The following is a 16421-nucleotide window of genomic DNA, read 5'->3' on the forward strand; positions in this document are numbered from 1 at the left end:
CTTCCCCCAGGTTTCGGACCCTGGCACTTGCACACACACACAAATCCCCTTCCTTTCGTGCAGCCGACCCTGTTTCCTCTAGGCAAGAGCTGCCGAGGACCATCAGCAAAATTCACATCCCCAGTACCCTACTCCTCGAGGATCACTAGGATTATTACAGGGCTGTTAGGACCCCGGCAAAGACCCAGGCAATCTAGGCGCCCAGCCTCCTCTTGGAAGCCTCGGATCTGTACGGCTTTAAGGCTCCCCGCCGCACACGCCGCTCAGACGCCCATTCCTTAACCCCGCTCGGATTAAGAGGCTGCAGAGACAGTTTCCAGCCTGGGTCCCCGGGGCCGGCGGGAGGCTCGGGTGCAAAGCTAAATTCAGTCTCGGGGAAAGCTGCTCGCCAGGAGCCGACCCGGACTTGGTGAGAATAATTCGTAGGACAGCCCGAGACGCTGGACAGCTGCTTCCAGCCGGGTTTAATGCGCCGGCACTTGCCAGCCTACAAGAAAAGCTATAACGGTCAGAGCCGGGCTCCGGACGCGCGGAGCGATCTGTGCGCCCAGTCTAATTCACATTCATAAAATCACAAGAAGAGGTGGGCTGCCTGTTGGCCCCTGGACCACAGGTTCATGCTGCAGCTGGCCTGGCTCAACCATCCCCTCGCCTTCATTAACTCAGGGGTTAATTAAAACTGAAGATCAGGATGTGGTCCAAGCACTTCCTTGAAGACCCCCCGGCCGCCCTCGTGCTTCTTCGTATCCACCAGCAGCATGCCCCGCGGCCTCTCCCGACCTGGCTCTGTCTAAGCCTCGGCATCTTCGCCGGCTCTGAGCGGTTCCTCGAGTCTCCGCCACCGCCGAGCCGGGCGAAAGGAGTTATTACAAAATCTCTGCCAGCTCTGGTGGCACACGCAGAGCGGCTGCGGGTGGCTTAGGCCACCGCGGAATGACTGTGAGCTGCCTGCCATGGTCCGGCTCCCCTGCCAACCCGAGGTCGGAATTATTCCGTGCGGTGCTGCCTTTTCCCCAGTCAGTCGAGAGGCCAAGGCGGCCCAGTTCAAGGTCACTGCCTAGTCGGCACAAAGTGGTTCTGCCGCGTATGCAAATGAGGCAGGGCCTTGGGTCCCGAAGGGAAGTGAGCAGGAGCTGGGCTGGCCCAGAGAGGGGAAATGAGAAGCGGCGGGTGGCGAAGGTCTGCACCCCAGCCCGACCTCTTAGCTCTCTCTAGGTCGTCCTTTTGGGGCATCTTGGGCTTGGGACAAGATATTGTCGGGTTCAGACAAGACTGATGGGTGGTGGTAGGGGGCTCAGACTCCTCTTTCTTCTGCTTCGCTAGCTCAGCCAGGGGTTAGAGCCCCCTGTCTCCCAGGCCCCCTTATGCGACTCAAGAAGATTGGAAGGCCCCTCCCCCTGTGCTGTCTTCCAGGGCTCTGCAGCCTGGAGGAGCAAGGTGTGAGAAGAACCTTGGGTGAGGGGCCCCAGTCAGGCTTTCAGGCTCACACAAACGGGCCCGGGGTCAGCAGCGCCCTTACCTCCTCCAAGTCTTCTGTGGCTCCCTTGGGCCCCCTCCCACCACAAGATCCCAGTCTGATTGCCACTCAGGAAATGAGGAAGGGATGGGGAGGGGTCCCAGGCGGGAACATCTGGGAGACCATCTCTCCACTCCTCACCTGAACCTTCTTCCCTCATTTTCACTGTCTTTTCAGCGCGTGAATAGTTAACTAGTTTCGCGGCTCTGACATTTTCTCCCTCCGCCAGCAGAGGATCTCCTCCGCCTAGTGAATTACTGAGTGTCAGGCAAGGTGTGGGGACCAAGTTAAAAAAAAAAGCACCCTCTCCTCAACACCACACCTACAGCCGCTGGCAACGTAAGGGGAGCCCAGGGCCAGGGTCTCCGTGGACCTCGAAGCTCAGCATGGGGTGAGGACTACCTAGAGTGCCCTCTGTCACACAACCAGCCGCTCCCCCTGACCATGGCCTCTGGCCAGTCCTGCTCAGGGGAAGGGCTGAGATCTGCTTGGGCTCTGCTCTGCCCAGCTACCCAACTGCTTCCCGAACCAAGCCTCCAGTTCCAGGCGGGGGCGGAGATGGTCCTGGGCACAGGCGGATTGCGTGGGGGCAACCGGCCTGAGAGGCCAGTTGGGGTAGGAGGATGCGCTGCTAACCCCGAGGCTGGCTGGGCTGGAAGAGCGGGAACGGGGGCCCACTTACCTTTGGAGACTGAAGAGGTTCAGAAGGGTGCGGGGCAGGGGATCTCAGCCTACAGGAACCCTCTGGATCGCCCCCTCCCCAAGACGGCCCGCAAGCCCAGCCGAGGTATCTGAGGAGGGCGGGGCGGAGGAGGCGGAGGCTTCGGCCAGCGGTAGGCGCGCGGGAGCCGAGTTGCAGAGCATCTCTGGAGAGGCCGCCTTTTATGGGCGTTATTAGCGCCCCTGTCTAGACTGCAGACGACACCTCTGTGTGTAAACAGAGGCGGCGGGCTCTGGCGGGAAGGGGGATGGCGCGTCGAGGGGGCGAGTGGCCCTCTCCTTCTCTGGCCACAGGAAGATCAAGGCCTTTTCCACCCTCCCCCTCTTCCCAGTGCTCCCTGCGATGTCAAGGTCAGAAAGACCTAGTCACGGTCAAGGCTAAAAGAGGAAGAGCCTGGTTGGTTGCGAAAAGGCTATGGCCCCTTCCTCCTCCCAGAAGCTCCTGGCTCCCCAGGGACCCTCCATCTTCCAGCAGCGCAGGTCTGGATACACATCTGCCTGATCCAGGGCTTGGAGTTTTTTTGAGGACAGGGCTCCCCACACCATCCAAGTCAGACTCAAGTAGATCTTGGTGTGTGGGGTCTCTTCAGAACAGAACAGAGGGGGCTGCTACAGGGTCCCCAGCTTCAATCCTTGGAGAGATGGAGAGTGTCCCAGGGGCTGCCCCCGCCTACACCCACACAGCCCTGCCGACCAGCCGCCTGTGGAAAAGCATCTGGTCTGGAGACAGCCACGGAGGAGTCTCCCGAGAACTGCTGGCCTTGCATCCTCAGGTGGGTTCCTGGCTGAGACTGACTGCTGGCCAAAAGGCCACTTGTGCTGGCCCTAGATCTGACTAAGATATTGTTTTTATTTGGGTTAGTAAAATGGTTTTTGGTAAAATGGGTGGAGAAGGGGTTTTCTCCCCCAAATCAGGAAAAGCTCTAACTGAGTCCTCCCTGGCAACCTGGTAGAGTGATCTCCAGAACGAGAGTCCTGTGAGGCTCTGGCTCTCCCAGGTCCCCCAGCCCTGGCCACAGAGTCACAGGGAGCAGGTGATGCCACTGGGCTATGAGAAGGATAGCAGGAACCTCAGTACCAGAGAAGACGACACCGCAATGCTCACAGTCTTTCTGACCTTTTCTATCCCCTTACACCTTCATATTTATTGCATCCTCACCCTCACACAGACACTAGGAGACTGGTCTTGGGAAGAAAAACTTTTATAAATTTGAATGAAGAAAACACATACTGTACACCTTGAGATGAGTGCTCGCTGACAGCAGTTACACATGCACACACAGAGGCAATAAAAACTGGGGAAATTCTGCACTAATCAGAGGCTCCATACACACACACACAAAGATGCACACAGGCATGGGCATGCGCGCACACACACACACACACACACACACCCTGTCATAGGAATGTCTCACAGAGTTCCCCAGTGAGAATGCCAACTCTTGGAGGAAGGACAGGTAAGGAACCAACACAGTCAGGGAATGAATCATACTTTTTTTTCCAACTCTGGGGAATGTGTGTCTCCCCAGAATACACACTCACACAATACCTGTCTCACACAGGAGTTTCCATTCTCAGACCTGCTTACTTTTATGGAAGAGGCATCCCCAAAACTGCTCCAGGCATAGTTAATCCAGTGAATGGGTGGCATCTTAAACACCCTGGAACACTGGGGTTCACTGGGACTCAGAAGTACCACAGTGCCTGCCCGGGTCACTGGTGTCCCAGTGAGCCTGCACCAGCTTTCCCTCTCTTTTCCATCGCCCCCTTCTGGGGCCTTACGACGGGCAGGTCCCTCTGTGTGGGAAGACTCGCTCATTTGACTTCATGTGGGTTTGTGTGCAGAAGTGGAAGGATGCCTTAGAGAACTTTAGAATTCTCTTTCCCTACTGAGCCTCCAAGTTTCCACCGTGTCTACAGCTGTGTCATGGGACTACCCAGTGTACCCTCAAGAGGGGTGTGGGTCCATTAAGGAAGCCCCGAGGTCTCTTGTCTACTCACTTCCTTTTTTCTGATGAAACACACACATTTAGTGTTCAATTCTTTACATCTCAGGGAAGACTGAGGGGTTTTGGAGAGAGGTTAGAGTGGTGAGTGGGGAGAGAAAGGGGAGATGGAATTAAGAATGAACCTTATTCCTGGGAGATTCATCTGTTTGCAGCTCCTAACTCTGTACTGCTCAGCCTGGGATTCTTTGGTTGGTTAATCCAGGGTTGAGATGGAGAGAACAGGATCGGCAGCCACATCAGCAGCAGACGCTCCACAGAGGGTGAATTCTTCAGTCTTAGTCTCTCAGATTCACTGTGTGTTGTGTGTGCATCACACCCCCCACCAAACATTTATTTAAATAAAACTCGAAGACCTTCAGCCATTAGGCAAAGAGAAATTGGAGCACTCTGAATTCCAATCCAGTGCCTCCAGTCTTTGTGTGTCTCAGAAGAGGAAAAATATCTTATATAAATAAAAGTTGTTGCAGTAAAGATTTAATCTGAGATAATATTGTTTTAGGCTATATTGCTTTTTAAAAATCTTTTAATCTGACAACTTTTCTCATTAACTCAGCCGGATAGGAAGATGGGCGCAGATGGACACGACAGTGAAAACAAATTAGTGGCAGAGTCTACACAGCTCCTGATTGCCTGGAAGACTGAGGTTCCCAAGAAAGCTGGAGAATACAAGCAAGGTTGGCTTAGCAAACTTGGGGCCCACAGCATCCTTGGAGCCTGACCTCTTGCACAGGTCGGTGGGGAAGAAAAGAGAGCAGCTTGGGAATGCTGAGCTTGCATGCTGCCCCCCATTAGGGTTGGCTAAGCGGACCACTTCCTAGTTCCAGCTCTGAACTGTTGGCAAGGATTTGGGACCCTCTGGAGCACAAGGGCCTCAAGAACCTAAGATTAGAGCCCAGTTGTTGCCACCACCACCAGAGCATCCAGCTCCCAGATGGGATTGCCATTTTCTCAGCCCCAGGATCCAGATCTGAGCCCTGACTACTAACTGAAGTGAACTCACTTACCTGCTGCCTTTTTAGTCACTTTGATCACATCCTTCTCTCCGGAACCTACTCATTTGTTTGGGGCATCAGGATGGTAAAGAGTTTTCTCCTGTCTAGACACTATCAACAATCTGAATGACTAACTTAAAAAACTTAAGCAAAGAGAATTATGAGCTTGGGATGTACCTAGGCTGGTGTGATGCCAGGACTCTTGCCCTGGCCACCTCTGACTGTGTCAGGGCAACAGAGTCTCCCCCATAGAGCCAGTGGATAGGAGTTTCAGAAGTAATGCAAGCTATAAAATTAAGGCAAAAAAAAAAAAAGATTTTATTTTAAAAACAGGTTTGTGGATTCTTTTTTCTTTTTGCATTCAGTACACTGCCATTTAGACACCACAATACTATATACAGATACACAACATTTTTTTTTAAAAAAAACCTATTTCTGATGAACATTTCAAAAGAACACTGTTTTGTAATGCGCCAGTGGGAAAGGAGAAGGTGAGCCCCCATACCTCCCCAGCACTGAGCTGGCCTTTGAGGAGGGAAATGTCAGTCGGGTCTAATTAGCTGGCTACTTGTGATTATTTTGGCCTCCTGGAAGAAAATGGCTCTCCTGTGGACAAAGAGTAAAAGTGAAAGTGTGAGGCCTTCTCAGCTATTGCCTTGATGGAGAAGCGACTGGAGAAGGAATCTGCTGGGGGACCCACTCTCCATCCCCTTGGAAAAGAAGTCTGTCCTTTCCTTACGAAAAAAGTTCTGCTCCTGTGCCTGCCCTAATCTCAGCCTCACCATAGAGAGACAGAGAGAGAGAGAAGACATATTTAGCAGCGTGGTAGGAGTTTCTGGGACCCAGAAGCAGAACAGAGGAGGCTGTGGGGGCACCGGTGGCTCCAGAGAAACTCACTTCCTTGCTTGAAGCGGGAGAGGGGATAGGCGGTCCTCGGCCAATTCCAGCTTTTGTTGAAACAGATAAGAAAAAAGAAAACCTAAGTGCTGTCTGTACTCCAATCACGATGCCAGATCCCTAATACTTATCATTAATGAGACTTTTAAAATATGCACAGAAAATCTTAACTGGGATATCTTGCCTAACTAAGGAGTGCCAAGGGGCTGGGAGCAGGAAGAGGGACTGAAAGGAAAGTAGGAGCTCAGCAGATGCTGCACCCCGGTGGCACCCTCAGTGGGGATGCCTGTCTACCTGCCGGGGTAAAGGATGAGGCAAGAATGGGATCATTCAGGGTTCCCCAACTCTGCTTTGGCTGGAATGATCTTCGCTGCCACTCTGCTTTCAGGCAAGGGGAGAGAGGTGAAGGCCAGAGGGAGTGGAGGCCAGCTGCCTTTCTCCCACAGTCCATTCAGACCCACCTCCAAAGCTGTTGAGGCCAGGTAGGTCCCATCTGCATAGGGGTAGAGGTTGAGAATGGGGTGGGGAGTAGAGGGCAGCAGAGCCCACCATCTAATATTTTCTGCCTCCCTGCATTCCTCTTTCTGGTTAACGTTAAATATTGGTCTGCACCCGGGGGAAGGGTCCTTCTGGTGAGTTCAGATATGGTACAAATCGGCGACATAAATAGACGGGGCGGGGGCCGGTAGGCAGTCAGGTAGAGTGAAGGTGAGGCGTTTTCGATTTGCTGACCACCTTCTTCTCTTTGACCCGACGGTTCTGGAACCAGATGGTGACCTGGCGCTCCGAGAGGTTTGTGGTAGCCGAGATGCGCCGGCGCTTCTCTTTGGTGATGAACTTGCTGGCTGCGTACTCCTTCTCTAGCTCCTTCAGCTGCACCTTGGTGTAGGGCACACGTTTCTTGCGCCCGCGCCTGTAGCTGTTGACTTCGGGCTGTAGGGGGACCACGTCTGGGGGGAGAAAGAAGGCAGGCAGCAGGAAGTGAGTCACACGGCTGGACCTGACAAACCGCTGTAGAGGCACAAGGCACAGGGACTCACAGGGGGCAGGCGGATTGTCCCCAGATCCTTTGCACCTCTGCTATTACCAAGGCCACAGCTGAAGTGAGGATACTGGGGTATTACCTCTGGCTTGAACTTTAAAGGGGGGGTGCCAAAAGCTCAGAAATCAAGATAAATAACGTTTTATATATTACACCTATATGATTATCAAAAAATTCATGATAAACAAAACACTGAAATTTTAAATGAATACAGGACCAGTACTACTGATTTTTCTTTTTGCCTCAGCTTCCAATCTGGTTCTGCACAGCATTCCTTATCAGAATCCTTGTTCCCGTAGAGGGATCCCTCCAAATTCCATCCTGGTTGGCTAGCCTGCAGGATTGCAAGTATTCAGGAAAATTCCTCTTTCCTAGCAGTTAGATCACTTGGGAATCGGTCAGTTTATACTCTGCCCAATTATTAGAGGAAGGTGTCCTTTTGTACACTTGAGGGAGAGCATGGTGGGCAGGGAGACTGTTTCAGTCAGCACAGACCATCAAGTGGGGCCTCTTGCCTTTGATCACTGGCTCTGCACTGGGAATCTGTGGCCAGCACCAACAGCTAGACAGAAAAGTGTCCATGTGAAGCCAGACTGCCTGGGAGCCAATCTCTCAAGGAGTCCAATCTTATAAGCCACTTAGTAACATCCCAGGTGAGCATGTAAGAAATCAGGTCCCTAGAAATAGAGTCCACACCTCAGGGTGTGCCGGCCAGAGGAGACACACCAAGAGAGCCCTCTTGGGTTAAGACCAGCAGTTCACATAAATTTTCTACAAAAAGAAATCAGTGCCCCTCCCCTGCCTTTCCTCAAATGTCCATTCACCAAGACAGAGCAATTCTGATCTTGTTCCCCATCCTCATCTTTCAACCAAGGCTGAAGGAAACTCTCCAACCCATGCAGGAACCCTAATCCTAAACTCTAAATACCTTGCCATACCACTGCTAGTTCAATTTCTTTCTGCTCTATGAGAATGTCATAGGAACTAAAGGCTAATGTGCGTCACTTACGGCCCCTCTTCCACTCCAACCTCACCCCCTGTCAACAGAAAGGTCCTTGCAACACTTTCAAGGAAAGTAAGGAACTAGGGAGATGATTTGAATAACTCACCCCTCAACTTTAAAAAATGTAATTGGCTGACTTCTTCCTGCAGGATCTAATGAGTAGGTCTGAATAAGGTTTCCTCTTCATTCTTACTGCCCTTTGGAAATGTAGACACAGTCTAGAATAAGGGCACAAAGCTCTTTCTGAAATGCCTGTTCTCACCTCCCCTTCATGAATCACCTTCCTTATCCCTTTTCTCATTGGGTCTGCTCTCTTTCAGAGACCTTTGTCTACACAGGACAGGAAAGAAGAGGTCACTATCACAGGCAGGGGGAAATAAAGTACATGGAAAGAATATGGGAGAGAAGGGATTCCAATGGCCTGGTCTGGCTGTCTCCAGGATGACAATTTCTATGGAGAATTGTTGGACTTGTCACTTTTTTCTGCCTATGTAGGAACAGGCTAAAATTTTTTTTAATCTGAAAAACAAAACAACTTCACTTTAGCAAAGCAGATCCTTTACGTTAAAAAGGATTTTTTTTTTTTGCACAAGATAATTAAAAAAAAAACCCTCTCAGTTCTCAAATATGTTTTGCTCTTACAGATGTAACTATGATTTGAGAAATTGATGAATCTGGAACAACAGTAAAACACAGAAGGTAAGTAGTGATAATATGAGGTTATTATTTTTCAATCCTTGGAATATCTTTTTAAGGCTTATTTTATTAAACCCATTTTACAAGATAAGGAATCTGAGGCTCAGAATACGTAAAAAAACAAACAAACAAACAAACAAACAAAAAAAACACCTCAAGTGGCAGAGCCGGGTTTTAAAACCAGATTTTTGGGCTCAACATAATGACACAGTAAGTTCTAAAATGGAAACAGACCACCTGGTACAATTTAGCTTTAAAATACCTCCTTTTCCCTGGAGAACAAATGGGATAGAAGTGGGTTTGTGTTCCTGACCTAACCAGATAATTGTCCCTGATTTGTTAAACGTCACTTTCTGAGAAAGCTCACAATTATCTACCTGATTTGGGCTCTCCTAAACCCCAACTATAAATTTCCCATGAGGTTTAATCAACAAACCCTAAAAGAATGAGTTTTTGAAAAGCAGATAACTGGTCTAAATTGGTTCTTTTTCTCTACAGTATGCCAAGGGTTGATCTGGCCAAGCTTTCCCTGGATCAGACCAAACTGCCAGTTTTTTTGGGCAGCTGGGGAAAAACCTTCAGCCTTGCCTTCTCAAAGAAGCCCCCTTTCATTGTCTTCTATCTTGTCTGGAAAGGAAGTGGGATCTATCGTGATATCTGGAAATTTAGGCCCTGAGTTGTGTCTATACTCCCTAAAGTAAGTAGAGGACTTGGTGATTAATTTTACAATCAACCTTTCCGTAGTCTCCCTTCAGAGAATACGCAGGCATGTAGGCACACACATACACACACATATGCACACACACCCTACTTCATACCTGGGAACCCAACAGACACTTTTGAGGAGCAAATAAAAAATCAGATCGATGCTTAGCCATAGCTCTCTCTTGGGGTCCTGTGTACATGTTTCCACCACTCACTAGATCTTGCCCACCCTCTCCCACAACAGGGCTCTGGGCTCCGAAGAGGACCTAGTTCTGCTAGAAATCCTAGCCACTCTTCTCAACCAAAATCCAATGGCTTATCAATAGAGACTTTCAGCATGACCCAAAGAGCCCATTATTTCTTTCTCTCTATTATTCTCTTTCCCTATTTGTCCATCTCTCCCTGTCTCCCCACGACACCCACCTTCTCTCTTGGAATCTCTTGTCAAAATTAAAAATTGTCTACCCTCACTATAGGAAGGGAAAAAAAAGAGCAATAAAGCAAGGGTCTATATAATTGGGTGAAGGGAGAAGCCGCAACTCATCTTGGCCCTAATTATCTGGATCTTTCTGAACAATTGCCTTCATCTCCCATACCAGCCTAGACTGCCACAGATGAGGTTTCTCAGAGCCAGAGGCACTGAAGAGAGACAGTAGTGTTTATGCTGAGATGCTGCCGAACAAACCACAATTGCATAGACAGAGTTATCTGGCAATCTCACTACTTCTGAAAGGGCTCTGTGTGGGTAGGAAGATGGAGGGTGTCTGAAGATAATTTCTCATTCATCTGCCTTTTGCCTGTACCTCTGCACTGAGATACACCAGCCAGTTTCTATTTCCACACTGGGAGTGTGTGAGCACAAAGCTGTTGAGACATATTTGGTTTTATATCCATTTTCATGCCATAATTTGCAAGTGTATTAAATCTCAGTTGGGTTGTATGACTTTTTTATGTTAAAGATATTTTTCCCTAGGAGGCTGTGATCAAAAAGTGCTTACTTTTAGCAGGTTTTTTTTTTTTTTTTCCTTTTCTGGGCATCTTTAAGGTGTTTATTTAGCTCAGATTTATTTCTGAGCTCCTCTCCAATCTCTCACTCACTCCGCATGCAGACACAGCAATGCCAGAGCAGCTCCTTCTCATCCCCTCTTCACACTAAACCAACTGCCCACTGTTCTGCCCACAGTGGGGCTGGTGGGCATTGGCCCCTCCGCTCTTCAGCCCCTTAGCATGGTCTGTTGGCTACCAGCTACCCATGCTCCAGGAATTCCTGCTAAATCCACACCTCCCAAGATCTTCCCATCTAGGTGAGATGGGAAATTAAAGGGTCATATCTCCACAACACATTATTGTACACCTACATGTTAGGTGTTTATCTTCTAGAAAAGTGTTATTATGTGTTTCACATTAGGTAGTTAATAACATAAATCATATTATATAAAAAATATAGTCAGTGCAGAGTAGGTAATGCATGCTACTGTGCACTAAAATTCCATCATCCTTAAATCTTCTGGCAGTCAGAAACTGGGTGTCTAGTGTGAGTCCCACCCTGCTCAGTTGTATTATACTAAGTCATCTTAGAATATTTACAAGAATATTATTTGCTATACTTTGTAACATCATCCAGTATTTTTTTTTAACTGTCTGCTCTTTCCCCAATCCCGGATGCAGAGGAATTTCAGGCCCACCCTAAGGAGGTCTTCAGGTCTTCCCAATGAAAATGTCCCTGGGTCCCCACGGAGAGCCAGGACGGGGCCCTCTGGGTAGTAGGAGGAAACATATATGGCTGTTCTGGGCCCCCAGGACCCCTGCAAGCATCAGAACAGAGCCAGTCAACCCTCTCCCACTGAGCTCTGCTTATATATAATTAGAGCAGACTCAAGATCTGGATTCACTGAATCCTGATTTCTTAGCATTGCGCTGAATCCAAAGCTCCTGATGTGATTTTTGAGAACTCTGGAACCGGTCTTTCCCTCTGGGGAGTGGAGGGTGGGTGTTGCAGGATTCTCTCCTGTTCAGAGATAGTCTCAATTGGAGAGGGAACAGAACACCAGTGAATTCCAATCCCCCACCAAATACATAGCCAGACAATTCCGAGGGGTTCCCAGCCTGGGCCTGGACCTGATTCCTTCAAATACAAGCCTTCCCCTGAAACCTCATCCTCACTCTCCTCTTTCTGTGTCTAAGGCATGGGTAACTCTATCCTCGACGTTTGGTGGAGTTGGTAGTGCGCATACACACATAGGATATGAGCTCTACAAACAGGCAAAGAATTTTATATCCCAGGAGAGGGATGCAAACACCCTTTTTTTCCCCAAACCCTCTCCAGAGATTTCAGTTCCCTTGCTCCTCAACAATCAGGAAATTCGTGATCAAATTCTTAAAACAAATCAAGAAAAAAAACTTCTAAAAGTTAAAAATCTACATTTCTGTAGAGCCCGGGCAAATTAGACCCGTATTTTAAAAAGAGCAACAGCAACAAAACACCTGTCTAGTGCCTAAATGTTCTTGGAAATTCAGGCCAAGAAAATGCTTGAGGTTCTTATTTTTTCCTCCAATTGATTCGGTGGCTTGAGCGTTTTTGTTCTAATGGTTTTAGATTCCAAGGCACCCAAGGCCCACCCCACCCCCTATTTCAGGCCGGAAGCGCGTTTAGGGGGCCAAGAGCCGCCGGTGAGACTGGAGCCCGGAGGAGGGGGAGGAGGCGAGCTCCCGGCTGGAGCGGAGCCGGCGGCCCGGCGCTTGGGCGCCTGTGATTGCTTCACTCTCGGCCGGGCAGCTCCGGGGAACGTGTCGGAGCAGATTTCTTCCCCGACGCATTCCTCAGCGCAGCTCGCCCGGCCGGCTCCATCTGCAGCCCAGCAAAGCCGGCGCGCCAGGGCCAGACGGCGGGGGTGGCTGGGGCGCGGAGCCCCAGGGCAGACGGGGCTGGGAGGGGTCCCTGGCGGCGGCCGCGCTCGGGACCCTTCCTTACCTGGAAAGGGAGACTTCCAGAGGTGGGCGGACTGCGACTGTTCCTTTGAGCAGTACACCTGACTATCCCAGCCGTTGGAGAGAGCCCAGTGCTGGTAGCCTTCGACGGGGATGAGCGCGTCGTGACGCGGCTCTGGGTGTCCGCTGATCCCAGGCACCACCGACACGTCCAGGTAGCCGGGCATCGCCTGGTAGGAGCTGGCGAAGCTGGGATAGAAGGCGAACTCCTTGGCCCTGGAGGACAGGTCGTCACCGGGAAGGGCGCCCGACGGCTCGGGGTACTTATCGCCCGAGTGATAAGCGCAAGGCTTTTGCTGCAGGTTCACGTTGTGCGACAGGCGGCAGCCGTAGTAGCTGCCACCGAACGGGTAGCCATAGCCCAGGGTGGCGCTGGATGAGGTGGGGGGAGCCGGTGGTGGGGCGCACTGGCGCGCCGCCTCCGGGGCCGGGATGTCCGTGTAGACGGCGCCCTGAGGGGCGCCCAGGGGAGCCGGCGGGCGGCCCAGCACGGGGTGCGGAAGCAGGTCGCGGCAGTGGCTGGCGGGGCAGCTGTTGCCCAGCCCGTCCATGCTCGGGGCTTTGCCGGGACTCGCTCCGCTGCAGCCGACCCCCGCTCCGCCCGCGCCGCCGCCTCCCCCGCCGCTGCCGCCGCCGCTGCCGCTCTCCGCCGCGCTGTCCTCATAGACGTACATAAGGCTCTCCGGCCAGCGCGGATGCAGGAGCAGCGAAGTCGTCATGACATGATCTGCTCGAGCTTTTTAAAAACTCCACTTGCCAGAGGCTGCGAGCTAGGGAGACACCTCGCTCCCTTTTCCCCTCCCCCATCCCTCCTCCCTTCCCTCCCCACCCCTCCCCTCCTCCTCCTGGTGTTTCCACCGCCCTCCCCACCCTCCTTCTACGCATGCGGGTACACTTCATTAAGAAATCACCGGCTCCAGCCTGCCTCCCCTAGGCCACCCTCTAGCGCTCACGTGACGCCGGCAGTGCACGTGACCTCCTGGTTGGGTCTCCTGGGGTTCCCACCCCTAGAGGCGGGGCGGGGCGAAGGGGGAGATGTCTCTGCTGATTGGCTCTCAGGGGGGCAAAGAGGAGGGAGCTGGGAGATTTAAAGGGACAGGGTACCGCCCCCTGGCAGGCCCCGGGGAGGGAGAGTGAGGAGGGTGAGGCTGAATTTGGCCGACGCAAAGGGGTCTGGAGAGAACAGACAGTTTCTGGGCGCTTCCTCCTAGGCTGAGGAGGAGTACGGGGAAGACTGATTCCAACCCGCAAAGGTCTCTGACTGGATTGGGGCTTGGAGCTAAGGGTGGAGGAGACATCGTATTTTTTTTTCTTAATAAAAAATCTAGAAAGCACGCGGAAGCGCACCGGCAAGGAGTAGGGAGCCCCGAGTCTGGCTGGAACCCGACGCCGACACCGAGCAGCAAGACTTTGATGTCGAGATTGGGTTTCCATTTCCGACTTTCATACACTTTTTCCAAAGCTCCAATTGTCTGACAGGGACCCTCTCTAGTGTCGTCTTCCTCCAGCGGAGCAGAAAACTGGGAGAATGTAATAACTCCCAGACACAAACATCATCACACCGAGGGCAGGATGCTCTCAATGAAAAGTTGAGACAGAATTAAGGAGAGAAATGGAGGCATTTCAATACACAGTAGAGTTTAAAAGCCTCGGAGTGAGATTTTTCAAAGGAGAGGGGGAGGAGGAGCAGGGATTCGGTCTAGGAAAGCTGAAAAGCCCTGGATGCGAACCAGAGCACGCGCTCTCGGATCCATATACAAAAGGAACGTGGCATGAGGGAGAGTAGGCAGCGCTGCCCCTTTGGAGGAACGTTTCCCAGGCGCTACTCTGGGAGACCCCAGGAAGCCCGACCCCAGCCCCGCGGATCCGTCGCCGCTCTCGGCCATAAGCTGAGGGGCCAGGCAGAGTCTGGATCAACGCAATTCCCAGCCGGATAACCCCAACTTTAGCTCCCAGAGCGTTCTTGGGGTCACTCCCTTTTAATGTGAAGTGTTTCAATGCTTTGAAATTACCTAATCTCTCAAGAAAAAAATTACCAATTTATTAATTTTCTTAAAAAAAAAAAGCCACCCTTTTCTCTCCTCCCAATTTCCCGACTTGTCGGACTTCTGTGCTCAGTTTGGATACCCCTTTCCAGAGAGCATCTCGGTGGGATTGAGCCATACTCCCTTTCAGCACAGGGCCTCCCTGAGGAGAAGCGGTAATGAACAGAGAAAAAAAGAGGGGAGAGGGGCTGCGGCATCTCCATCTTCTCTGTCGCTGCTAAACATTTTCAATGCTGGGTGCTCCTGTCCAGACAGCACACAGGCCGTGCTGAGGCAATAGCATCCGGCTAAGCCTAACCCACTGGATCCCTCCAACTGGAGGAGAGCAAGTGGCCAGGTCTGTTCTGAGATCTGGTCCAGGGGCCAGCCACCTCCCTTCTCCCTGTAGGGGCAAGGTCTTGTTTGACGATGGAGAGCGCCCTGGCGTGGGTGAGTTAGGATAAGAGCTGGAATCCTTATCTGTGTGATCTTCATTCAGACAGGCCATCTCAGAATTCCAGAAAGAAGGCTTCTGGCTGGGTTAGCTACAGTAGGAAGAAAAATATATCAGAAATCTCGGAAACAGCAGGCTAGTTTGAGTGCGTGTTGAGGGCAATGATGGTGGAGGGAAGAGAGATGAGTGGAGGGGAAGGTGGGTCTTGCTGGGAGCCAATTCTTGGCTAAGAAACTGGCTTCTCTTTCTTGGGGGCCCCAAGGTGAAGATAAAAGGAGGAAAGCAAACACAGCCTGGCTAGTCTAGACTGGGTCCTGTGACCTTGGCCCCCAAGTCTGCCTGCTGTCTGGCTGGTGGGGGTGGGTGGGTGGAGAAGTCCGCTGCTTTTCCAGAGGCAGGTGTTGGGGTGGTGAGAGGCCCTGGCTTCCCCTTCTCTGAAGTGCGGGGTCCGGGTCCCCGCAAAGAACCCCCGGGCAAGGTGGACCAGGCTATGGGATGCAGCCGGGAGAAACAAAGGGCCTGAAATGGCAACCCCATTCCTGGGACTCACTCCAGGGTCTGGGGAATGGTCTAGCCCAACGCGTCTTCACCCGGCCAGAACCCAAAGACAGACGAGTCCCTCCAGCCTTTGGGAATAAGGGGCAGAATAGTGAAAGGCTCTGGGTACCTGCGGCTCAGCAATAAATAAAATTAATAGTATGTTCTTTTCGAGGTTTATATAAGGGCATTAACTATTCCTATTGCAATGAGATATAGATTTAATTAACCCAGCAAATTTACAATTCCATTTATTAGGGGCACTGTGTGGCCAAAATTTAGCGACTGGTGGAAAGAGAGGGAAAAGTCGCCTTCCTTCAAGGAAGACCAGCCGAAGATGTAGGCCCCCGAGAGACTAGAGACAGCGGGAAGGCTGCAGCGAAAGTTCAGGACTCAGGGCGTTTAAAGTGCTGGGGAAGCGTCTGCAGGCTCTGAACGATCCCTCACTCTTTTTTGCTCGGTTCCCCAAGAACTTCCGCGCCTGAAACTGCCTACTCCAAGAGTGGGGCGCCCCGGGAGTGGGGAGCGAGGCCTCGAGGAGAGAGCCTGGGGCAGGAGGCTCAAAGTAAAGCCTTGTCGGTTAACTAACTTTAAGCCTGGGGTCGCTTCTCCCTCCTACCCCGGAAAAAAATTAATGTGGATCTCACTGAGACACAAATAAAAGCAAATTAAACACTGCAGGAGAATATGCACTACTGGAAAAGTCGTAATTACATCTCAGAGGCAATGAGGCGATCCCGCCCTAGAAAGACAGGCGGTGAAATCCTCAGCCCGGGCGCTCGCTCACCCCCTACCACGCGGCCACACCTCGCTCCGCCCGGGGCTTCGCGGACGGATG

General features: G+C 51.5%; 1 protein-coding gene and 1 pseudogene across 1 annotated transcript; one reads left to right on the top strand and one right to left on the bottom strand.

Annotated features, from left to right (window-relative positions):
• Positions 1-5531: 5531 nt before the first annotated feature.
• On the bottom strand, positions 5532-13436 carry HOXC13 (homeobox C13). The gene is made up of 2 exons (XM_069586369.1): positions 12552-13436; positions 5532-7084 (listed from the first exon to the last, which is right to left on the bottom strand). Exons 1-2 carry the CDS (start codon positions 13285-13287, stop codon positions 6828-6830), a joined length of 993 nt encoding a protein of 330 aa, XP_069442470.1. The 5' UTR covers positions 13288-13436; the 3' UTR covers positions 5532-6827.
• A 1585-nt stretch (positions 13437-15021) lies between these two features.
• LOC138436304 (FUN14 domain-containing protein 1-like) overlaps positions 15022-16421 on the top strand; it is a 28825-nt pseudogene continuing 27425 nt past the window's right edge.

The sequence above is a fragment of the Ovis canadensis genome, chromosome 3, assembly GCF_042477335.2.
Source record: "Ovis canadensis isolate MfBH-ARS-UI-01 breed Bighorn chromosome 3, ARS-UI_OviCan_v2, whole genome shotgun sequence".
Classification (NCBI taxonomy): Eukaryota; Metazoa; Chordata; class Mammalia; order Artiodactyla; family Bovidae; genus Ovis; species Ovis canadensis.